The sequence below is a fragment of the Macaca thibetana genome, chromosome 11 (assembly GCF_024542745.1).
Source record: "Macaca thibetana thibetana isolate TM-01 chromosome 11, ASM2454274v1, whole genome shotgun sequence".
NCBI lineage: Eukaryota > Metazoa > Chordata > Mammalia > Primates > Cercopithecidae > Macaca > Macaca thibetana.
The window spans coordinates 112,973,546-112,997,967 of NC_065588.1; the positions used below are offsets into that span (position 1 = coordinate 112,973,546).

Sequence of the window (24,422 nt, forward strand, 5' to 3'; positions counted from 1 at the left end):
GATGTGTCTGGGGTCACACAGAGAGGTTACTGAGTGTCTGGGGTCACACACAGAGGTCACTGATGTGTCTGGGGTCACACACAGAAGTCACTGATGTGTCTGGGGTCACACAGAGAGGTTACTGATGTGTCTAGGGTCACACACAGAGGTTACTGATGTGTCTAGGGTGACAGAGAGGTTACTGATGTGTCTAGGGTCAAACAGAGAGGTCACTGATGTGTCTCGGGTGACAGAGAGGTCCCTGATGTGTCTAGGGTCACACACAGAGGTCACTGATGTGTCTAGGGTCACAGAGAGGTTACTGATGTGTCTGGGGTCACACAGAGGTTACTGATGTGTCTAGGGTCACACACAGAGGTTACTGATGTGTCTAGGGTGACAGAGAGGTTACTGATGTGTCTAGGGTCACACACAGAGGTTACTGATGTGTCTGGGGTCACACAGAGGTTCCTGATGTGTCTAGGGTCACACACAGAGGTTACTGATGTATCTAGGGTGACACAGAGGTTACTGATGTGTCTAGGGTCACACAGAGAGGTCACTGATGTGTCTAGGGTGACAGGTCCCTGATGTGTCTAGGGTCACACACAGAGGTCACTGATGTGTCTAGGGTCACAGAGAGGTCACTGATGTGTCTGGGGTCACACACAGAGGTTCCTGATGTGTCTAGGGTCACAGAGAGGTTCCTGATGTGTCTAGGGTCACACAGAGGTTACTGATGTGTCTAGGGTCACACAGAGAGGTCACTGATGTGTCTGGGGTCACACAGAGAGGTCACTGATGTGTCTGGGGTCACACAGAGGTTACTGATGTGTCTAGGGTCACAGAGAGGTTACTGATGTGTCTGGGGTCGCACAGAGGTTACTGATGTGTCTAGGGTCACACACAGAGGTTACTGATGTGTCTAGGGTGACACAGAGAGGTCACTGATGTGTCTAGGGTCACACAGAGAGGTCACTGATGTGTCGGGTCACACAGAGAGGTCACTGATGTGTCTAGGGTCACACAGAGAGGTCACTGATGTGTCTAGGGTCACACACAGAGGTTACTGATGTGTCTGGGGTCACACAGAGAGGTTACTGATGTGTCTAGGGTCACACACAGAGGTCACTGATGTGTCTAGGGTCACACAGAGGTTACTGATGTGTCTGGGGTCACACAGAGGTTACTGATGTGTCTAGGGTCACACAGAGGTTACTGATGTGTCTGGGGTCACACACAGAGGTTACTGATGTGTCTGGGGTCACACAGAGGTTACTGATGTGTCTAGGGTCACACAGAGAGGTTACTGATGTGTCTAGGGTGACAGAGAGGTCACTGATGTATCTAGGGTGACAGAGAGGTCACTGATGTGTCTAGGGTGACAGAGAGGTCACTGATGTGTCTAGGGTCACACAGAGAGGTCACTGATGTGTCTGGGGTCACACAGAGAGGTCACTGATGTGTCTAGGGTCACACAGAGAGGTCACTGATGTGTCTGGGGTCACACACAGAAGTCACTGATGTGTCTAGGGTCACACAGAGAGGTTACTGATGTGTCTAGGGTCACACACAGAAGTCACTGATGTGTCTAGGGTGACAGAGAGGTCACTGATGTGTCTGGGGTCACACAGAGAGGTTACTGATATGTCTGGGGTCACACAGAGAGGTTACTGATGTGTCTGGGGTCACACACAGGTTACTGATGTGTCTGGGGTCACACAGAGGTTACTGATGTGTCTGGGGTCACACAGAGGTTACTGATGTGTCTAGGGTCACAGAGAGGTTCCTGATGTGTCTAGGGTCACACAGAGGTTACTGATGTGTCTAGGGTCGCACACAGAGGTCACTGATGTGTCTAGGGTCACACACAGAGGTCACTGATGTGTCTAGGGTCACAGAGAGGTTACTGATGTGTCTGGGGTCACACAGAGAGGTTACTGATGTGTCTGGGGTCACACAGAGGTTACTGATGTGTCTGGGGTCACACAGAGGTTACTGATGTGTCTGGGGTCACACAGAGGTTACTGATGTGTCTGGGGTCACAGAGAGGTTACTGATGTGTCTAGGGTGACAGAGAGGTTACTGATGTGTCTAGGGTCACACAGAGAGGTCACTGATGTGTCTGGGGTCACACAGAGAGGTCACTGATGTGTCTGGGGTCACACAGAGAGGTTACTGAGTGTCTAGTGTCACACAGAGAGGTCACTGATGTGTCTAGGGTGACAGAGGTCACTAATGTGTCTGGGGTCACACAGAGAGGTTACTGAGTGTCTAGGGTCACACACAGAGGTCACTGATGTGTCTAGGGTCACACAGAGAGGTCACTGATGTGTCTGGGGTCACACAGAGGTTACTGATGTGTCTGGGGTCACACAGAGGTTACTGATGTGTCTGGGGTCACACACAGAGGTCACTGATGTGTCTAGGGTCACAGAGAGGTTCCTGATGTGTCTAGGGTCACACAGAGGTTACTGATGTGTCTAGGGTCACACAGAGAGGTCACTGATGTGTCTAGGGTGACAGAGAGGTCCCGGATCTGTCTAGGGTCACACACAGAGGTCACTGATGTGTCTAGGGTCACAGAGAGGTTACTGATGTGTCTAGGGTCACACACAGAGGTTCCTGATGTGTCTAGGGTCACAGAGAGGTTACTGATGTGTCTAGGGTCACACACAGAGGTTACTGATGTGTCTGGGGTCACACAGAGGTTACTGATGTGTCTGGGGTCACACACAGAGGTCACTGATGTGTCTAGGGTCACAGAGAGGTTCCTGATGTGTCTAGGGTCACACAGAGGTTACTGATGTGTCTAGGGTCACACAGAGAGGTCACTGATGTGTCTAGGGTGACAGAGAGGTCCCGGATCTGTCTAGGGTCACACACAGAGGTCACTGATGTGTCTAGGGTCACAGAGAGGTTACTGATGTGTCTAGGGTCACACACAGAGGTTCCTGATGTGTCTAGGGTCACACAGAGGTCACTGATGTGTCTGGGGTCACACACAGAGGTCACCGATGTGTCTAGGGTCACAGAGAGGTTACTGATGTGTCTGGGGTCACACAGAGAGGTCACTGATGTGTCTGGGGTCACACAGAGGTTACTGATGTGTCTAGGGTCACACAGAGAGGTCACTGATGTGTCTAGGGTCACACAGAGAGGTCACTGATATGTCTAGGGTGACAGAGAGGTTACTGATGTGTCTGGGGTCACACAGAGGTTACTGATGTGTCTGGGGTCACACAGAGAGGTCACTGATGTGTCTAGGGTCACACAGAGAGGTCACTGATGTGTCTGGGGTCACACACAGAAGTCACTGATGTGTCTAGGGTGACAGAGAGGTCACTGATGTGTCTGGGGTCACACAGAGAGGTCACTGATGTGTCTGGGGTCACACAGAGAGGTTACTGAGTGTCTAGTGTCACACAGAGAGGTCACTGATGTGTCTAGGGTGACAGAGGTCACTGATGTGTCTGGGGTCACACAGAGAGGTTACTGATGTATCTAGGGTGACAGAGAGGTTACTGATGTATCTAGGGTGACAGAGAGGTCACTGATGTGTCTAGGGTGACAGAGAGGTCACTGATGTGTCTAGGGTCACACAGAGAGGTCACTGATGTGTCTAGGGTCACACAGAGAGGTCACTGATGTGTCTGGGGTCACACAGAGGTTACTGATGTGTCTGGGGTCACACACAGAGGTCACTGATGTGTCTGGGGTCACACACAGAGGTCACTGATGTGTCTGGGGTCACACACAGAGGTTCCTGATGTGTCTAGGGTCACAGAGAGGTTCCTGATGTGTCTAGGGTCACACAGAGGTTACTGATGTGTCTAGGGTCACACAGAGAGGTCACTGATGTGTCTAGGGTGACAGAGAGGTCCCTGATCTGTCTAGGGTCACACACAGAGGTCACTGATGTGTCTAGGGTCACAGAGAGGTTACTGATGTGTCTGGGGTCACACAGAGAGGTCACTGATGTGTCTGGGGTCACACAGAGGTTACTGATGTGTCTAGGGTGACAGAGAGGTCACTGATGTATCTAGGGTGACAGAGAGGTTACTGATGTGTCTAGGGTGACAGAGAGGTTACTGATGTATCTAGGGTGACAGAGAGGTTACTGATATGTCTAGGGTGACAGAGAGGTTACTGATGTGTCTAGGGTGACAGAGAGGTCACTGTTGTGTCTAGGGTCACACAGAGAGGTCACTGATGTGTCTGGGGTCACACAGAGGTTACTGATGTGTCTAGGGTGACAGAGAGGTCACTGATGTATCTAGGGTGACAGAGAGGTTACTGATATGTCTAGGGTGACAGAGAGGTTACTGATGTGTCTAGGGTGACAGAGAGGTCACTGTTGTGTCTAGGGTCACACAGAGAGGTCACTGATGTGTCTAGGGTCACACAGAGAGGTCACTGATGTGTCTAGGGTCACACAGAGAGGTCACTGATGTGTCTGGGGTCGCACAGAGAGGTTCCTGATGTGTCTAGGGTCGCATGTTAGCGGCAGCGTCCACCCAGAATCCATGTCTCCTGCTAGTCTGCTGCCCACTTCACTTCATTCGGCACCTCTTGGCTGCACAGTTCACTGCATTATCCTCTCACATGAGGACTTCCTTCACCTCTGAGTCTCATCGTCCTCCTCTGTGAAATATCATGATAGCTTTCCTCATGGGATAGAATGTCACATTGAGGATGGAATGGCATGAAAGATTGAAATACATGTTGGAAAATGCCAGAGAGCACTAGGGGTCTAAGATATGACTAGTGCGGGTTTGCAGTTTACAATTACCTTGGCAATCTGACAGGCAGTGGGAGTGTTGGGAGACTCTGGCTCACCCATGTGTTGGGTTTTAGGTGTTAAGGAAGATGCAGAGACGCCACAGCAGCAACACGGATAACATTCCACCTGAAAGGTAGGCATTCCTGGTTCTGTTCCATCTGAGGGCTCTGGGCTTCGGGTGGTGCGGGGCAACCCGAAACTGGATTGAACAATGCCTCCCACTCAGTGTTAGTTGTTAGAGTCACAGTGATGGCCTCATACTAAACATTCAATGCATAATAGCTTGCTCTTTCTTTTATGCTAAATTTCAAAGCCTTGTGTGACAGGTGAGCCATCTGACTCATTGTACCAATGAATGTACCTGTGGGATTTTAATTTATGGAGATGTCTTTGTCCATACAGGCTGCTATCACAAAAATGTCATAGAATGGGTGGTTTCAACAACAAATGTTTATCTCTCACAGTGCTGGAGGCTAGGAAGTCCAAGGTGAAAGCTCCAGCATGTTCAGTGTCTGCGAAAGGCCCACTTTCTGGTTCACTGATGGCCATTCTCTTGCTATGTCCTAATGTGGTGAAGGGAAGGGAATCTGTCTGGGTCTCCTTTTTAAGGGCACTAATCCCATTCGTGAAGAGCCCATCTCATCACCTAATCATTCCCAAAGGCCCACCTTCTAGTACTATCGCATTGCAGGTTAGGTTTCTTTTTTGAGAGAGGGTCTTGCTCTGTTATCTGTTACTGCACTGCTAGAGTGCAGTGGTGATCATGGCTCATTATAGCCTCCAAATCCTAGGCTCAAGCAATCCTCCTGCCTCAGTCTCCCGAGTAGCTGGGGCTACAGGCATGTGCCACCATACCTAGCTAATTTTTAAATTTCTTTTGGTAGAGATGGGGGTCTCACTAAGTTGTCCAGACTGGCCTCAAACTCCTGGGCTCAAACGATCTTCCTACCTTGACCTCTCAAAGCCCTGGGATTATAGATGTGAACCACTGTTCCTGGCATGGGTTAACTTTCAACATAAGAATCTGCAGAGGACACAAACATTGAGATCATAGCTCTGAGAAACAACACGGAGAGGCTAATGACATTGAAAGATGAGATTTTTATTTCTTCCATTTCTCAAGAGGAGGGGCATACTGCTGCATGCAGGGCCGCCTGGGGAAGCACCAGCATCAGTCAGGGGGCAGAAAGGACCGAGGAAAAAGCATGGGTCACAGCCTTTATTGTGTTTTCTGGGGGAAAGAAAGACAAGTCAGGGGAAATAGTTTAGGACTGGCTAGTTTGAATCATGTTGGTGGGCTCTGGGGTATCAAGGTGGTCTCTTTTTTTTTTTTTTTTTTTTTTGAGATAGGATCTCCCTCTGTTGCCCAGGCTAGAGTGCAATGGCAGGATCTCGGCTCACTGCAGCCTCGACCTCTCAGGCTCAAGTGATCCTCCTACCTCAGCCTTCCAAGTAGCTGGGACTGAAGGCATGCACCACCATGCCCAGCTAATTTTTGTATTTGTAGAGACAGGTTTTTGTTATGTTTCCCATAACAGGTCTCAAGCGACCTGCCCACCTTGGCCGCCCAAGGTTCTGCTTGCTGGGATTATAAGCACAAGCCACCACGCCTGTCCTCAAGGTGCTCTTTAGTTTGGTATCTGGCCCTGGATGATTTAGGACAGGATGCATTTGTAAAACTTAGATGAAGGAAGGGCCATGCAGTGACTCACGCCTGTAGTCCCAACACTTTGGGAGACCAAGGTGGGAGGATAACCTGAGTCCAGGAGTTAGAGACCAGCCTAGGTGACATGGGGAGATCCTGTCTCTACAAAAAAAAATTTTAAACTAGCCAGGCATGGTGGTGCATGTCTATAGTCTCAGCACTTTAGGAAGCCAAGGTGGGAGGATCGCTTGAGCCCAGAAGTTTGAGACCAGCCTGGGCAAAATAGGGAGACCCCATCTCTACAAAAAATAAAAACTAACCCAATATGGTGGCATGCATCTGTGGTCCTAGTTACTCAGGAGGCAGAGGTGGGAGGATTGCTTGAGCCTAGGAGGCGGAGGTTGCAGTGAGCTATGATTGCACCACTGCATTCCAGCCTGGGCAACAGAGTGAAACCCTGTCTCAAAAAAAAAAAAAAAAAAAAGTGAAATGAAGCAGTGGTTGGGGTTAAGGGCTGTGGATCGCAAGGACATGTACATAACTTTGGCCATTCGTTTGGCCTTGTGATTAATAGGTAGGACCAGATAGAATCTAAAAAAACCAAAACAAAACAAAACAAAAGTTAAAATGCTCATGAGCTAGATTTTTTTTTTTTTTTTTTGGGACGAAGTCTCGCTCTGTCACCCAGGCTGGAGTGCAGTAGCGTGATCTCAGCTCACTGCAACCTCCTGGGTTCAAGCTACTCTCATGCCTCTGCCTCCCGAGTAGTTAGGAGTACAGGTGCGCACCACCATGTTTGCCTAATTTTTTTTGTATTTTAGTAGAGATAGGGTTTCACCATGTTGGCCCGGCTGGTCTCAAACTCCTGAGCTTGGGCAATCCACCCACCTCAACTTCCCAAAGGGCTGGGATTATAGGCATGAGCCACTGCACCCAGCCTAGAATTTATATCTATTAAAACCCAAGAGGGAACACACCTGGGGGCCTGTTCTCAGGTTGGGACAGCCTCCAGCCCCAGAAGCCCCATGCTAGCACATGCATCCAAGAGGCAGGCAGCCAAGCCTTCCCTTCCTCACATCCCAGCGCTGGGACTGAGTTTTGTATGGTACCTGCCTGTTCTGCAGGGAAGAACACAGGGCTCAGCCAAACCCCAGCTCAGCCACTTCCCACCTGTGGTGACTTTGGTACGTGACTTCACCCCTAGGTCTCAGCTTCTCCATCCAAAAATGGCAGGTGACAGAACTCAAGAGTTGCTTATGGGCCGGGCGCAGTGGCTCATGCCTGTAATCCCAGCACTGAGGCAGGTGGATCACCTGAGATCAGGAGTTCGAGACCAGCGTGGCCAATGTGGTGAAACCCCATCCCTACTAAAAATACAAAAATTAACCAGGTATGGTGGCAGATGCCTGTAGTCCCAGCTACTCAGGAGGCTGAGGAAGGAGAACCACTTGAACCCTGGAGGTGGAGGCTGCAGTGAGCAGAGATCACGCCACTACACTCCAGCCTGGGTGACAGAGCGAGACTCTATCTCAAAAAAAAAAAAAAAAAAAAAAAAAAAAAAAAGAGTTGGTTATGGATGAAGGAGTGAGTGTGAAGATGCAGAAACAGCATCCAGCTTGTAAGAAGCCTGCGTGTTGGAACCTTTTCCGCCTCTAAAGACAACATTGCCATCTGCTCTCAAGTGAACCGTGAGATCTCTTGGGGGCAAAGACCACAGCAGGAAACTCAAACAGTGTATTGAGTGCTTATGCTGTGCCAACCGCAACATTACCCCAGTAAGAGCACCCATTTTACAGATGCAGAAGCTGAGGCTCAGAGAGGGGAAGGAAATTACCTAAAGTCACACAGCCAGGAAGTAGCAGGGCTGAGATCTGGGCCCCCATCCATGTGTCCCCCAGCACCTGTGCTTTGAGATAGCACATTTTGGCTGCCTACTGTCTGAGCAGAACCACTTCCCCTCCTGGGTTGCCTCAAGCTCTGGCGCTTAAGTGGTTAAGTTGGAAGCGCAGCCTCTGTCCCCCTAAGGAATACTCTTTCCCAGTTAGGCTGAAATCTCAGCTGGATGCAGGGGAGAGGCCCAGGGAAGGGAGGCCAGCTATAAAAAGCCCCTTGGTGGGTTGAGTCTTCCCTGGTTGTACTGGAGGCCCCTGAGCCCAGCGAACTCAGAGTGCTGGCAAGCTCAAGGGGGACGGGATGGCTTTCTAGGGCCCCTTGGGTGGCCACGGAGAGAGAGTGGCCTCCTCATGAGCCAACGTGGGTACCTGCCAGGACTCTTGCTTTCTGAGCTGAGCTCTTTGAAGTGCAGAAAAAGCTCAAGTCCCCTTGAGGATCATAGCCATGGTGTTTGCTGTTGTTGTCATTATTAATATTATCATTATTATGATCCAGAGCCCAGTGGAGGAGGAGCGCATATTTCCTGGGCTTTTGGAGCCAGCAGGGATGGAGCTTGGTGGGGGAGGGAATCCAATCGTGAGTTCCCTCCATTGCACCAGATTTTTTTTTTTTTTTTTTGAGATAGAGTCTCACTGTGTTGCCCAGGCTGGAGTGCAGTGGCACAATCTCAGCTCACTGCAACCTCTGCCTCCCAGGTTCAAGTGATTCTCCTGCCGAAGCCTCCTGAGTAACTGGGATTACAGGTGCGCACCCCATGCCCGGCTAATTTTTGTATTTTTAGTAGAGAGGAGTTTTTGCCATATTGGCCAGGCTGGTCTCAAACTCCTGGCCTCAAGTGGTTCACCCACCTCATCCTCCCAAAGTGCTGGGATTACAGGTGTGAGCCACCACACCCAGCCTGCTTCAAACTCCTGACCTCAAGTGATCTGCCCACCTTGGCCTCCCAAAGTGCTGGGATTATAGGCATGAGCCACCAGGCCTGGCCTCACTGAGTTTTTAGTAACATACCTGTAGGCCCAGTTTGTGCAGCCAGGGGAACCACCGTGTCCCCCTGCTGTGTGTCACAGGTGTTCTGCAAGATGTTAAATGGCTTTTCATGGGTAAAAAAAATTCAAATAAGTTTGGGGAACACTGGGCTTAAGCAAAGTCCATTTTTTCACTTGCAGGCCTTCTCAGAGCCTTTAGTATGCCTGTTCATGCATTCCTTCAAACACTTTTTATTGAGCATGTTCCGAGTGCCAGGTGCATTGTACAGGGTGGTAAAGATACAGTGGGGAGCAAGGTTATGGTCTTTGACCCTGTGGAGTGGAGCTCTGTCCAAAGCTATGGTTCGCAGCACTGATCACACATTAGAATCACTGTAACGGGGGGCGGTGGGGAATGGTGGCTCATGCTTGTAATCCCAGCACTTTGGGAGGCCAAGGCAGGTGCATCACTTGAGCACAGGAGTTCGAGACCAGCCTGGCCAAAATGGTGAAAACCCATCTCTACAAAAAAATACAAAAATTAGTCAAGCGTAGTGGCACACACCTGTGATCCCAGCTATTCGGGAGGCTGAGGCATGAGAATCACTTGAGCCCAGGAGACAGAGGTTGCAGTGAGCGGAGATTGCGCCACTGCACTCCAGCCTGGGTGACAGAGGGAGACCCTGCTCAAAAAAAAAAAAAAACAAGAATCTCTGAGGGGACTCTGAGTAACTTCAGATGCTGGGAGCCACCCACAAAGATTTTGATTCAGTTGGTCTCCAGTGGGGTCGGGGCACCTGTCTTTTTCAAAAGTTCCCCCAAGTGATTATAATACATGGCCAGGGTTGAGATCCACAGGTCTTGAGGGAAAGATGAGGGATAAAATGACAGCTGTGATCAATCCTGTGCAGGTGACGTGAGGGTGCAGTGAGGACAAGGAGCAGGGGACTGTCACTGTCTGGGGGGGAGGGAAGCCTCAATCCAGGAAGGGAGATTTTAGCTGAAATGTGACAGATGAGCGTGCATTACCTAGTTGGGATGGGGTGCGGGTAGGGGAGACATCCCGGTGAAGGTGACAGCCTGTATTAGAAAGCCCTTGAACGGCGAGAAAGGGGCACATGATAAGATTGGAGTTTGGGGCCAAATAATCCAGGGTGCCTGGTGACTTCATCTCTCTGAGCCTCAGTTTCTTTGTCAGTAAAGAACATGATAGTTGGGAATGATATTTGTACATCTAGAGGGTTCCTCTGAGACCATGGGAAGGAACACAGAATGGGAAGCCCTGGGAGGGCTTTTAGTGGGATTGTGAAATAATCAAATACAGCCGGCCCTCCATATTCATGGGGGGGTTGGTTCCAAGACCCCATGGATACGAGAATATGCAGCTGCTCAAGTCCCTTGTATAAAATGGCTAGGACAGTCAGCCCTTTGTATCTGTGGGTTTTGGTCCACAACCCAAGGTTGGTTGAATCCTTAAATATGGATGCCGGACTGTACGTGTTTTATTATTATTTATTTACTTACTTATTTATTGAGAAAGCATCTCACTCTGTCACCCAGGCTGGAGTGCAGTGGCGTGATCTTAACTCACTGCAACCTCTACCTCCTGGGCTCAAGCCGCCCTCCCACCTCAGCCTCCCCACTAGCTGGGACTATGGGTGCGTGCCACCATGCCTGGCTAATTTTTTAATTTTTTGTAGAGACAGGTTCTTCCTATGTTGCTCAGGCTGGTCTTGAACTCCTGGGCTCAAGGGATCTGCCCATCTTGGCCTCTCAAAGTGCTGGGATTATAGGCGTGAGCCACCATAGCTGGTCTTTTATATATTTTAAAACATATTTCCTGGAGCCAGTAGCAATGGCACATGCCTATAATCCCAGCTACTCAGGAGGCTGAGGTGGGAGGATCACTTGAGCCCAGGAGTTTGAGGCTGTAGTGAACTATGATCGCACTACTCCAGCCGGGCAGCAGAGTGAGACTCCTGTCTCTCCCGGTGTATAATGGTCTCGTATAATAGATGATATGAGATTAAGTGTGAAAACAGTGGAAAATTTCCACCAGAGCCTCCGTCCTGCTGCCATTTTGGACTGAGTGACATCTGACATACATTTATTAAGCACCTACTGTGTGCCTTGGGTTGTGGGGTCCAGAGAATGAATGAAGCCCAGCCCATTTTCAGTAAGCTCATGGTATATCTGGAGTCTCTTAGTGGTCTGTGGAGGTGCCTGCAGGGTGAGAGAAGGAGGGAGTGGCTCTTTGTCCTCCCTACTCCCCAACACATGCACGTCGAGCACATCAGCTCCGCTTGCATCTGTGGTGTGGACTGAGTTTGCAATGCAGTGATTCCACTTGAAAAGAGGATGAACCCTCGTCTGGGCACAGTGGCTCCTGCCTGTAATCCCAGCACTTTGGGAGACCGAGGCGGGCAGATCACCTGAGGTCAGGAGTTTGATACCAGCCTGGCCAACATGGTAAAACCCTATCTCTACTAAAAATACAAAAATTACACAGGCATGATGGTGAGTGCCTGTAGTCCCAGCTACTTGGGAGGCTGAGGCAGGAGAATCGCTTGAACCGGGGAGGCGGAGGTTGCAGTGAGCCAAGATCGCGCCACTGCACTCCAGCCTGGGTGGCAGAGCGAGACTCTGTCTCAAAAGGAAAAAAGAAAGAAAAGAGGATGAACCTAAGAATAGAAAGGTGGTATCCAGAACTTGGTGTTTGTGGGAAACGGCACCCAATACTGGGCTCTCCATTCCTGCAGGCCTAACTCCGGGCTCTCTGCTCTGCCAGCAGTGGCTCTGCAGGAGCCACAGAATCCTTTGCCTGATTCCAACCCAAGAGGCCCTTGCTTGGAACTAGAGAAAGCAATTTGGCCTCGCAGGTCTTCCATAGGAATTAGAGATAACAGTTGCCACGTATTGAGAACCTATTATTGCAAAACGTATTTTAAATTTAACGCCCCCACCCCCAGGAATTCTATTCAGGAATAGAGGCCCATTGTTCAGGTAAGAAAGCTGAGTGCAGAGGTGTAAGGCCCCTAGAACAGGTGGAGCTGGAGCTTGAATGTGGGCCTCCCAGCTAAGTCTTCTTCGCATTATTCTCTGCCGCCCACCCAATGTCAGCTGTGACCAAGGCTGGCCCCTCTGGGGAACTGGGGGACATTGAACTTGAAGACTGCAGAGCCAGGGGTCCTTGGGATCCCGAGGTAATTCTAGAATCATAGAATTCTGTGCACCCTTTTCAACGAAATGTGCTGGTTACTAAAATGGGCTCTAGAGAGAGTCGGCCTGGGTTCGAATCTCCCCTGCTCCATCCCTTACCAGCTCTGTGACTCTGGACAAGTTACTTTCTCTCTCTGAGCCTCCATTTCTTTATCCGTAAAGCGGGAATATCAGTAGGACCTAATTCCAGGGTTGATGGGAGGATTTAGTAAGTTAATCAATGCAAAACACTCAGAAGACTATCTGACACATAGTAGGTTTCAATAAAGGTTATGACCTATTGTTATTAATATTATTTGTATTAGTTCCTAGGACTGCCGTAACAAAGTACCGTATCCCGAGGGGAGGGGCTTAAACAACAGAAATTTCTTTTAACAAATTCTGGAGGCTGGAAGGCTGAGATCAGGGTATCAGCAGGGTTGGTTCCTTCTGAGGCCTCTCTCCTTGGCTTGTGGACGGCCGTCTTCTCCCTGGGTGTTTACATGGTCTACTGTCTGTACCTGTCTGTGTCCTAATCTCTTCCTCTTTTTTTTTTTTCCTTTTGAGACAGTCTCTCTGTCGCCCAGGCTGGAGTGCAGTGGTGAGGCCTTGACTCACTGCAGCCTCAACCTCCTGGGCTCAAGTGATCCTCCCACCTCAGCCTCCTGAGTAGCTGGGACTACAGGCGTGTACCACCATGCCTGGCTAATTTATCTCTATTTCTTGTAAAGATGGGGTCTCCCTATGTTGCCCAGGCTGGTTTTGAACAACTGGGCTCAAGTGATCCCACCTCTGACTCCCAAAGTGCAGGGATTACAGGCATGAGCCACTGCATCAGCCCTAACCTCTTCTTATAGGGACAGCAGTCACACTGGATTGGGACCCACTCCAATGACTTCGTTTTAACTTCATTGCCTCGTACAGACCCTATCTTTAAACAGGGTCACATTCTGAGGTCCTGGGAGGAAGGACCTCATGTGAATTTGAGGAGGGACACAGCTCAACCCATAACATAATTGATATTATTGGTTCCCATCCTCCTCTGGAGTAAGGTCTTTTCCATCTGCCTGACTTCCTGGGGTTTTTCTCCCCTTGTCACCCAGAAACCGCAGCCAGACGCTCAGCTCTGAGGCGAGTGTGGATGAAGGCGGCGTCTTTGAGAGTCTGAAGGCAGAGGCGGCCTCCCCACCAGCGCTCTTCTCGGGCTTATCAGGAAGCCTCCCCACCAGCTCGTTCCCCTCCAGCCTGGTGCTGGGCTCCTCCGCTGGCGGTGGGGACGTGTTCATCCAGATGCCCGCATCCAGGGAGGAAGGAGGGGGCCGGGGCGAGGGGGGTGCCTACCACCACCGCCAGCCCCACCACCACTTCCACCACGGCGGCCACCGCGGGGGCTCCCTGCTGCAGCACGTGGGTGGGGAGCACCGGGGGCACTCGGAGGAGGGAGGTGACGAGCAGCCTGGGACGCCTGCCCCTGCCCTGTCCGAGCTGAAGGCTGTGATCTGCTGGCTCCAGAAAGGACTCCCCTTCATCCTGATCCTCCTGGCCAAACTGTGCTTCCAGCATAAGCTCGGTAAGTTCTGGGGGCATGGGTGTCCTGGCCATGGGCTTCAACACGCAGGCTGCCTGCAGCCTGTGGGGTGGGGGCTCCTCCTCTGAAGCCCAGGGAGAGACAGTAGAGACCAACATGGGCTTCAGAGTGTGGGATTCTGAGTCACACCTGGGTTCAAATCCTGGCTGAGTAGCTGTGTGACTTTGGGCAAGTCACTTGGCTTCTCTGAGCCTATTTCCTCATCTGTCTAGTGGGAGTTATGATAGAAACTTCCTTGCTAGTTGGCTAGTGTGAAGGAGTCCTGTGTAATAACTCAAACTGCTGGAGTCTGCACCCTAGCTCTGTCCCCTCCTAGCTGTGTGATGCTAGGTGCATTATTTAACCTCTCTGTGCCTCAGTTTCATCATCTGTAAAGTGGGGGTATGATTTTATATTCTTCATGGGATAACAGTGATGTTAAATTTGAGTTAATGTGTATAAAACACATTATTATATATATAAGCTAGAGTGCAGTGGTGCAGGTCTCAGCTCACTGCAGCCTTCGCTCACTGCAACTTTTGCCTCCCAAGTTCAAGCGATCCTCCCACCTCAGCCTCCTGAGTAGCTGGGACTACAGGCATGTGCTACCACGCCCGGCTACATGTAAAATTTTTTGTAGAGTCAAAGTCTTACTATATCAGCCTCCCAAAGTGCTGGGATTACAGGTACAAGCCACTGCCCCAGCCTACTATATTTATTATTCACACACATTGAAATATTTAACATAGAGGCTGGCATACAGCAAATGATGAATAAAAACTACCTACTGTTATTATTAGGAAATAATATAATGATTCATAAAGTGCTCAGCCTCCTATCTAACACATAGTCAACAGTCAGTAATTGGCCTCTAGTATACTGTTTTTCGTTTGTTTGTTTTGACATGGAATTTTGCTCTTGTTGCCTTGGCTGGAGTGCAATGGTGCAACCTCTACTCACTGCAACCTCTGCCTCCCAGGTTCAAGCAATTCTCCTGCCTCAGCCTCCCAAGTGGCTGGGATTACAGGCAACAGCCACCACGCCTAGCTAATTTTTGTATTTTTTAGTAGGGACAGGGTTTCACCATGTTGGCCAGGTCTCGAACTCCTGACCTCAGGTGTTCTGTCCGCTTCAGCCTCCCAAAGTGCTGGGATTATAGGCGTGAGCCACTGTGCCTAGCCTAGTGTACCGTTATTGTTATCATTAATGTTACTTACTGTTTTTTTGTTTGTTTTTGTTTTTGAGATGGAGTCTCACTCTGTCACCAGGCTGGAGTACAGTGGCGTGATCTCAGCTCACTGCAAACCTCCGCCCTCTGAGTTTAAGCGATTCTCAGCCCTAACCTCAAGTGATCCACCTGCCTTGGCCTCTCAAAGTGCTGGGATTACGGGCGTGAACCACCACACCCGGCTTACTTATTAGATCATGGTGTTGCTGTGCCCCGGCCGGCTTATAGGCTGTTGTTTTAGTACTGCAGTAGGAGTGATGGTAAGAATTATCTTGTGGGCTACTATTTTCCATGAGAAAATATCAGGCAGGTGCAGTGGCTCGTACCTATAATCCTAACACTTTGCGAGGCCAAGGCGGGAGGATTGCTTGAGGCCAGGAGTTCAAGACCAGCCTGGGAAACATAGTGAGACCCTATCTCTACTAAAAAAAAAAGAAAAAGAAAAAGAGAGAGAGAAAGCCTCGAGAGGAGCTGAGACCATTCTTTATTTCTTATTTTCTTCTCTCTGGGATTCCTCCACCTTCCTTGCTGGGGTGCTGTCCTATCAGCCCCACCCTTTCTATTCCTAGAAGTGAAAGCTGGCATGTTCCCCATTACCCTGAATTCTGGCATCACAGCTAAGATTTGTTTCGTGAGTATGGTTGTTTTCTTTTTCACTTGGCAGGTTTTTTTTTTTTTTTTTTTTTTTTTTTTTTGGTTGTTGTATTTTAATCACAGAGAAGAGCACCAAAAAGGATTATGGGGCTACTCATTCTTATTTTATGTGCTTATAGTGAAGAAATACCGCTTCTACAAAGTAGATCTGGAAAAATAGCTGGAGTGCACATACCTATTAAAAGAGTAAGTGAGGCCGGGCACAGTGGCTCACGCCTGTAATCCCAGCACATTGGGAGGCTGAGTTGGGCAGATCACTTGAGGTCAGGAGTTTGAGCCCAGCCTGGCCAACATGGTGAAACCCCATCTCTACTAAAAATACAAAAATTAGCTGGGTGTGGTGGCAGGCACCTGTAATCCCAGCTACTCGGGAGGCTGAGGCACAAGAATCACTTGAAACCGGGAGGTGGAGGCTGCAGTGAGCTGAGATTGCACCACTGCACTCCAGCCTGGACAACAGAGTGTGACAGTGTCAGATAGATAGATAGATAGATAGATAGATAGATAGATAGATAGATAGATAGATAGATAGATAGGGCGAGCATCAGGTGAAAGAGGAATCCTGTCTGCAAATAACAAAAAGCAGGACTCAAAAATCATTATTCCAAGAGAATTCCAAGATTGTAGCTTGGCAAACAGTGGCCAATTACATGACTGGTGGAAGAAAATTCAATTCCGTTATGCCATCTGCCTGGGTCATGTTTGTCTGTTAGCTGGGATTTTTTTTTTTTCTCATTGAACATTAAACTTTAATTCCTTATGGGTGCTGTGAGTTCTTTCTTTCTTTTTTTTTTTTTTAAGTCAGAGTCTTGCTCTGTTGCCCAGGCTGGAGTACAGTGGTGTGATCTCGACTCGCTGCAGCCTCCTCATCCTGGGTTCAAGCAATTCTTGTGCCTCAGCCTCCTGAGTAGCTGTGACTACAGGTGTGTCCACCACGTCCAGCTAATTTTTGTAGTTTTAGTAGAGATGTGATTTCACCATGTTGGCCAGGCTGGTCTCAAACTCCTGATCTCAAGTGATCTGGCTACCTCGGCCTCCCAAAGTGCTGGGATTACAAGCGTGAGCCACTGTGCCCAGCTGTGAGGTTTTTCAATGTATGCTTTTATCACAAATTCTATCTGATTCTATCAGATTCTTTTTGAAAGTAGAAATAATAAGAGGCATCATTTACTAACTGCTAGGGATTATGATCTAGAAGCTTTATCCCTCCATGAGGTGTAAGTAATGTTATTGCTGTGTCCATTTTTACAGATGAGGAAACTGGGGCTCAGAGAGGTGCAGTGACTTGCCCAAGCTCACACAGAGAGGGAGTGGCAGAGCTGGGAATTGAACCTGGCCCTTACCAGACTGCACAGCCCATCCCCTTAGCCAGTGCTATAAAGTATCCCCACAGGGACCTAAATCCTGTCCCTAAGTCAGAATGACTCAGAATTCCCAGAGATTTAGATGGCAGCCCAAATCCCCCAGAAGTGGGATTTTTAAAAAAAATTTTTCTCTCTCTTCTGTCAACTCCAAGGGGCCCACGGATGTGTCTTTTCCCTCATGTTGCTCAGCACCCGGGCTAGGCCTGATGAGTCTAAGTGGGTGACGTCAGGCCCTTCTCTGTCCCACAGGCATCGCTGTGTGCATTGGGATGGCTAGCACCTTCGCCTATGCCAACTCCACGCTCCGAGAACAGGTCTCTCTGAAGGTGAGTCACCTGCCAACCTAGTCTCCTGTGGCTGCTGCAACAAATAGCCACAAGCCAGGCGCAATCTTCCCGCTAAGTCTCCAAAGTCCATTGTATCATTCTCATGCCTTTGCGTCCTCATAGCTTAGCTCCCACATATCAGTGAGAACATACGATGTTTGGTTTTCCATTCCTGAGTTGCTTCACTTAGAATAATAGTTTCCAATCTCATCCAGGTCACTGCAAATGCTGTTAATTCATTCCTTTTTATGGCTGTGTAGTATTCCATCATATATGTGTACATATATGTGTGTGTATATATATACACACATATATATGATGGAATATATATATACACACACACATACACATACCACAATTTCTTTATGTACTTGTTGATTGATGGGCATTTGGGTTGGTTCCAAGATTTTGCCATTGTGAATTGTGCTGCTATAAACATGTGTGTGCAAGTATTTTTTTTTTTTTTTTTTTTTTGAGACGGTCTTGCTCTGTCGCCCAGGCTGGAGTGCAGTGGCCGGATCTCAGCTCACTGCAAGCTCCGCCTCCCGGGTTCGGGCCATTCTCCTGTCTCAGCCTCCTGAGTAGCTGGGACTACAGGCGCCCGCCACCTCGCCCGGCTAGTTTTTTGTATTTTTTAGTAGAGATGGGGTTTCACCGTGTTAGCCAGGATGGTCTCGATCTCCTGACCTAGTGATCCGCCCGTCTCGGCCTCCCAAAGTGCTGGGATTACAGGCTTGAGCCACCGCGCCCGGCCTCAAGTATTTTTTTTGAATAATGATTTCTTTTCCTCTGGGTAGATGCCTAACAGCAGGCTTGCTGGATCAAATGGTTGCTCTACTTTTAGTTCTTTAAAGAATCTCCACACTGTTTTCCATAGTGGTTGTACTAGTTTACATTCCCACCAGCAGTGTACAAGTGTTCCCTGTCCACCGCATTTACACTAGCATTTATTGTTTTTTTGATTTTTTGATTACGGCCATTCTTGCAGGAGTGAGGTGGTATCACATTGTGGTTTTGATTTGCATTTCCTTGATCATGAGTGACGTTGAGCATTTTTTCACATTTTTGTTGGCCATTTGTGTATCTTCTTTTGAGAATTGTCTCTTCATGTCCTTAGCCCACTTTTTGATAGGATTGTCTGTTTTTTTCTTACTGATTTGAGTTCATTGTAGATTCTGGATAATGTCCCTTGACAGATGTACAGATTGTGAAGATTTTTCTCCCACTCTGTGGGTCATCTGTTTACTCTGCTGACTGTTCCTTTTGCCGTGCAAAAGCTCTTTAGTTTAATTAGGTCCCAGCTATTTATCTTTGTCTTTATTGCATTTCCTTTTGGGTTCTTAGTCATGAAATCCTTGCCTAAGCCAATGTCTAGAAGGGTTTTTCTAATGTTATCTTCTAGAATTTTTATAGTTTCAGGTCCTAGGTTTAAATCCTTAATCCATCTTGAGTTGATTTTTGTATAAGGTGAGAGATGAGGATCCAGTTTCATTCTCCTCATGTGGCTAGCCAATGATCCCAGCACCATTTGTCGAAAAGGGTGTCCTTTCCCCACTTTATGTTTCTGTTATGTTCAGTTAGCTGTAAGTATTTAGGTTTATTTCCGGGTTCTCTATTCTGTTCCATTCATCTATGTCCCTATTTTTGTACCAGTACCACACTGTTTTGGTTACTATGGCCTTATAGTATAGTTTGAAATTAGGGAGTGTGATGCCTCCAGATTTGTTATTTTTGCTTAGTCTTACTTCAGTTATGTGGGCTCTTTTTTGGTTCCACATGAATTTTAGAATTGTTTTTTTCTAATTCTGTGAAGAATGATGGTAGTATTTTGATGAGGATTGTATTGAATTTGTAGATTGCTTTTGGCAGTATGGTCATTTTCACAATATTTATTCTACCAATTCATGAGCATGGGATATGTTTCCATTTGTTCGTGTCATCTATGATTTCTTTCAGCAATGTTTTGTAGTTGTCCTTGTAGATGTTTTTTGACTCCTTGGTTAGGTATATTCCTAAGTTTTGTTTTGTTTCGTTTTGTTTTGTTTTGTTTTTTGCAGCTATTGTATAAGGGATTGAGTTCTTGATTTGATTCTCCACTTGGTTGCTGTTGGTATATATAAAAGAGCTACTGATTTGTGTACATTAATCTCGTACCTGGAAATTTTGTTTTATATTGGCTGGGTTCATCACAGATGCCTTTTATTACACTAAGGTATGTCCCTTGTATGCCGATTTTGCTGAGAGTTTTAATCACAAAGGGATGCTGGATTTTGTCTAATGCTTTTTCTGCATCTATTGAAATGATCAGGTGATTTTTGTTTTTAATTCTGTTTATGTGGTGTATCACATTTATTGACTTGCGCATGTTAAACCATCCCTGCATCTCTGGTATGAAACCCACTTGATCATGGTGGATTATCTTTTTGGTAATTTGTTGGATTCACTTAGGAAGTATTTTGTTAAGGATTTTAGCATCTATGTTCATCAAGGATATCCATCTGTAGTTTTCTTTTTTGGTTATGTCCTTTCCTGGTTTTGGTATTAGGGTGATGCTGGCCTCATAGAATGAGTTAGGGAGGGTTCCTTCTTTCTCTATCTTGTGGAATAATGTTAAAAAGATTGGTACTAATTCTTCTTTGAATGTCTAGTAGAATTCTGCTGTGAATCTGTCTGGTCCTGGACATTTTTTTGTTGGTAATTTTTTAATTACCATTTCAATCTCACTGCTTGTTATTGGTCTGTTTAGGGTATCTGATTCTTCCTGATTTAAGCTAGAAGGGTTGTATTTTTCCAGGAATTTATCCATCTCTTCTAGGTTTTCTAGTTTATGTGCATAAAGGTGTTCATAGTAGCCTTGATTGACCTTTTATATTTCAGTGGTGTCAGTTGAAATATCTTCTGTTTTGTTTCTTAGTGAGGTCATTGGATTTTCTCTCTTCTTTTCTTGGTTAATCTTATCAATGGTCTATCAGTTTATCTTTTCAAAGAACCAGCTTTTTGTTTCATTTATCTTTTGAATTTTTTGTTGTTGTTGTTTCAATTTCATTTAGTTCTGCTCTGATCTTGGTTATTTCCTTTATTCTGCTGGGTTTGGGTCTGGTTTCTTCTTGTTTCTCTAGTTCCTTGCGGTGTGATTTTAGAGTGTCAGTTTGTGCTCTTTCAGTGTTTTCGATGTAGGCATTTAGGACTATGAACTTTCCTCTTAGCACCGCCTTTGCTGTATCCCAGAGGTTTTGATAGGTTGTGTCATTATTGTCATTCAGTTTGAAGAATTTTTAAATTTCCATCTTGATTTCGTTTTTGACCCAATGCTCATTCAGGAGCAGGTTATTTAATTTCCGTGTATTTGCATGGTTTTGAAGGTTCCTTTTGGAGTTGATTTCCAGTTTTATTCTGCTGTGGTCTGAGAGAGTACTTGATATAATTTCAATTTTCTTAAATTTATTGAGGCTCATTTTGTGACCTATCATGTAGTCTATCTTGGAGAAAGTTCCATGCGCTGTTGAATAGAATGTGTATTCTGCAGTTGTCAGATGAAATGTTCTGTATATATCTTAAATCCATTTGTTCCAAGGTATAGTTTAAATCCATTGTTTCTTTGTTGACTTTCTGTCTTGATGATCTGTCTAGTGCTGCCAGTAGAGTACTGAAGTCCCCCACTATTATTGTGTTGCTGTCTGTCTCATTTCTTAGGTCTATTAGTAATTGTTTTCTAAATTTGGGAGCTCCAGTGTTAGGTGCATATATATTTAGAAATATGACATTTTCCTGTTGGACAAGGCCTTCTACCATTATATAATGTCCCTCTTTGTCTCTTTTAACCACTGTTGCTTTAAAGTTTGTTTTGTCTGATATAAGAATAGCTACCCCTGCTTGCTTTTGGTGTCCATTTGCATGAAATGCCTCTTTCCACCCCTTTAAGTTTATGTGAGTCCTTATGTGTTAGGTGAGTCTCCTGAAGGCAGCAGATGATTGGTTGGTGAGTTCTTATCTATTCTGTGGTTCTGGGTCTTTTAAGTGGAGCATTTAGGCCACTTACATTCAATGTTAGTATTGAAATGTGAGGTACCATTGCATTCATCATGCTCTTTGTTGCCTGTGTACTTTGGGTTTTTTCATTTTTTGTTTTTGCTTTTTAACTTGTATTTTTGTTTTATGGTCCTGTGTGATTTATGCTTTAAAGAGGTTCTGTTTTGATGTGTTTCCAGGATTTGTTTCAAGATTTAGAGCTCCTTTTAGCAGTTCTTATAGTGGTGACTTGGTAATGGTGAATTCTTGGTAATGGTGAATTCTCTCAGCATTTGTTTGTCTGAAAAATACTGTATCTTTCCTTCATATGTGATTGTTAGTTTCACTGGATACAAAATTCTTGGCTAATCATTGTTTTGTTTGAGGAGGCTGAAGATAGGGCCCCAATCCCTTCTGGCTTGTAGGGTTTCTGCTGAGAAATCTGCTGTTAATCTGACAGGTTTTCCTTTATAGGTTAGCTGGTGCTTCTGTCTCACAGCTGTTAAGACTCTTTCCTTTGTTTTAACTTTGAATAACCTGATGACAGTGTGCCTAGGCAAAGACCTTTTTGCGATGAATTTCCCAGGTGTTCTTTGTGCTTCTTGTATTTGGATGTCTAGGTCTCTAGCAAGGCCTGGGAAGTTTTCCTTGATTATTTCCCCAAATATGTTTTCCAAGTTTTCAGACTTCTTTTCTTCTTCAGGAACACTGATTATTCTTAAGTTTTGTCATTTAACATAATCCCAGACTTCTTGGAGGCTTTGTTCATATTTTCTTATTCTTTTTTCTTTGTCTTTGTTCGATTGGGTTAATTCAAAGACCTTGTCTTCGAACTCTGAATTTCTTTCTTCTACTTGTTCAAGTCTATTGCTAAGACTTTCCAGAGTATTTCACATTTCTAAAAGTGTGTCCAAAGTTTCCTGAATTTTTTATTGTTTTTTCTTTAAGCTATCTATTTCCTTGAGTATTTCTCCCTTTACTTCTTGTATCATATTTTGGATTTCATTGCATTGGGCTTTGCCTTTCTCTGGTCCCTCCCTGATTAGCTTAATAACTAACCTCCTGAATTCTTTTTCAGGTAAATCAGGGATTTCTTCTTGGTTTAGATCCATTGCTGGTGAACTAGCGTGATTTTTGAGGGGTGTGAAGAGCCTTGTTTTGTCATATTACCAGGGTTGGTTTTCTGGTTCCTTCTCATTTGGGTAGGCTCTGTCAGACGGAAGGTCTAGGGCTGAAGGCTGTTGTTCAGATTCTTTTGTCCCACGGGGTGTTCCTTTGTTATATTCTCCCCCTTTTCCTATGGATGTGGCTTCCTGTGAGCCAAACTGCAGTGATTGTTGTCTGTCTTCTGGGTCTAGCCACCCAGTGAGTCTACCTGGCTCCAGGCTGGTACCGGGGGTTGTCTGCACAGAGTCCTGTGATGTGAACTGTCTATGGGCCTCTCAGCCGTGGATACCGGTGCCTGTTCCCGTGGAGGTGGTGGAGGGTACAATGGACTCCATGAGGGTTCTTAGCTTTGGTGGTTTAATGTGCTATTTTTGTGCTGGTTGGCCTCCTGCCAGGAGGTGGCGCTTTCCAGAGATCATCAGCTGCGGTAATGTAGAGAGGAACCAGCAGGGCCCTAGAACTCCCAAGTTCATTTGCCCATTGTCTTCCGCTACCAGGGAAGACCTACGTAGGGAAGGACCTGGTGGGGGTGAGGCTAGGCGTGTCTGACCTCAGACGCTTCCTTGGGCGGGTCTTGCTATGGGGGAAGTAGGTGACATTCCCAGCTCACTGGAGTTGTGTACCACGGAGGATTATGGCTGCTTCTGCTGAGTCATGCAGGTTGTCAGGGAAGTGGGGGAAAGCTGGCAGTCACAGGCCTCACCCAGCTCTCATGCAAAATGAAGGGCCGGTCTCACTCCCACCGTGCTCACCGCAACAGCCCCCAGACCGTTTTCAGGTGGAGAGCGATAGGGGCTTGAAAACCCGCCCCAGGCTGTCCACTTCCCAGCTGCTAAATAAGGGGGTTCAGTTCTTCCCCTGCTGTGGAGTCTGCACGCTGGATTTGCACCCTCCCCTGAGTTCTGGCCAGGAGGCTTCTTACCCTGTTCAAATTATTTCAGCGTTCAGCTAGAGATTTGCTTCTCCCTGTGGAGTTTTAGCCCCTGCTCCTACCCATTGGATCTCCGTGGTGCCAGGCAGGAAAGGACTGCTCGGGGACCCAGCGAGCTCCCAGGGCCTTGCTGTTGCTTCCTTTACCCGTGTATTTTGCTCGGCTCTCCAAATTGACTCAGCGCCAGATAAAGTCGGAAACTTCTCCCGCAAATAGACCTTCAGCTTGCCTGGTGAGGGTGAGTGTTCGGGGGAGGAGGGTCTCCCTTTCCCATTTCCGCAGTTGGGGCACTCACAGTTTTGGGGGGCTCTCCTGGGTCCTGCAGGAGCGGTCCGCTTCCTTCAGAGAGTCTGTGGGTCCTCTCGGGATTGCTGGTTTGTCCTTGCAGTCAATCTGGTGCTAAAATTCACAGTGCGAGCTGCCACCCGCTGCTCTGTCTGTAGCTGCAATCTAGTCCTGCCTCCCATCCGCCATGATCTCACCAAAACCTCTTCTTTTATTTTATAATTTTTAGAGACAGAGTCTTGCCCTGTCTCCCAGGCTGGAGTGCAGTGGCATGACCATAGCTTATTGCAGCTTCCAACTCCCAGGCTCAAGCGATCCTCCCACCTCAGCCTCCTAGGGAGGCCATTCTTCTGCTTGTCACCCCTGGGTAGATCCCTGAATGTTCCTTCCTTCTCCCCTCCAACAGCAGCATCTCCTTCACATCCCCCT

General features: G+C 47.3%; 2 protein-coding genes and 1 long non-coding RNA gene across 4 annotated transcripts in view; 2 read left to right on the forward strand and 1 right to left on the reverse strand.

The window, feature by feature from the left end:
• The window catches only part of SPRING1 (SREBF pathway regulator in golgi 1), a 465,726-nt gene that overhangs the window by 29,228 nt on the left and 412,076 nt on the right, over positions 1 to 24,422 (reverse strand). The window lies entirely within an intron of this gene.
• On the forward strand, positions 698 to 2,338 carry LOC126930726 (uncharacterized). Its single transcript, XR_007717662.1, has 3 exons — positions 698 to 802; positions 1,107 to 1,164; positions 2,303 to 2,338. It is a non-coding gene; the product is annotated as an uncharacterized LOC126930726 (long non-coding RNA).
• The window catches only part of RNFT2 (ring finger protein, transmembrane 2), a 106,770-nt gene continuing 85,583 nt past the window's right edge, over positions 3,236 to 24,422 (forward strand). The window contains exons 1-4 of the mRNA XM_050748065.1: positions 3,236 to 3,320; positions 4,423 to 4,895; positions 13,567 to 14,033; positions 17,526 to 17,602. Coding sequence (XP_050604022.1) covers positions 4,849 to 4,895; positions 13,567 to 14,033; positions 17,526 to 17,602 — 591 coding nt within the window. The 5' untranslated portion in view covers positions 3,236 to 3,320; positions 4,423 to 4,848. The remainder of the gene's footprint in view (positions 3,321 to 4,422; positions 4,896 to 13,566; positions 14,034 to 17,525; positions 17,603 to 24,422) is intronic.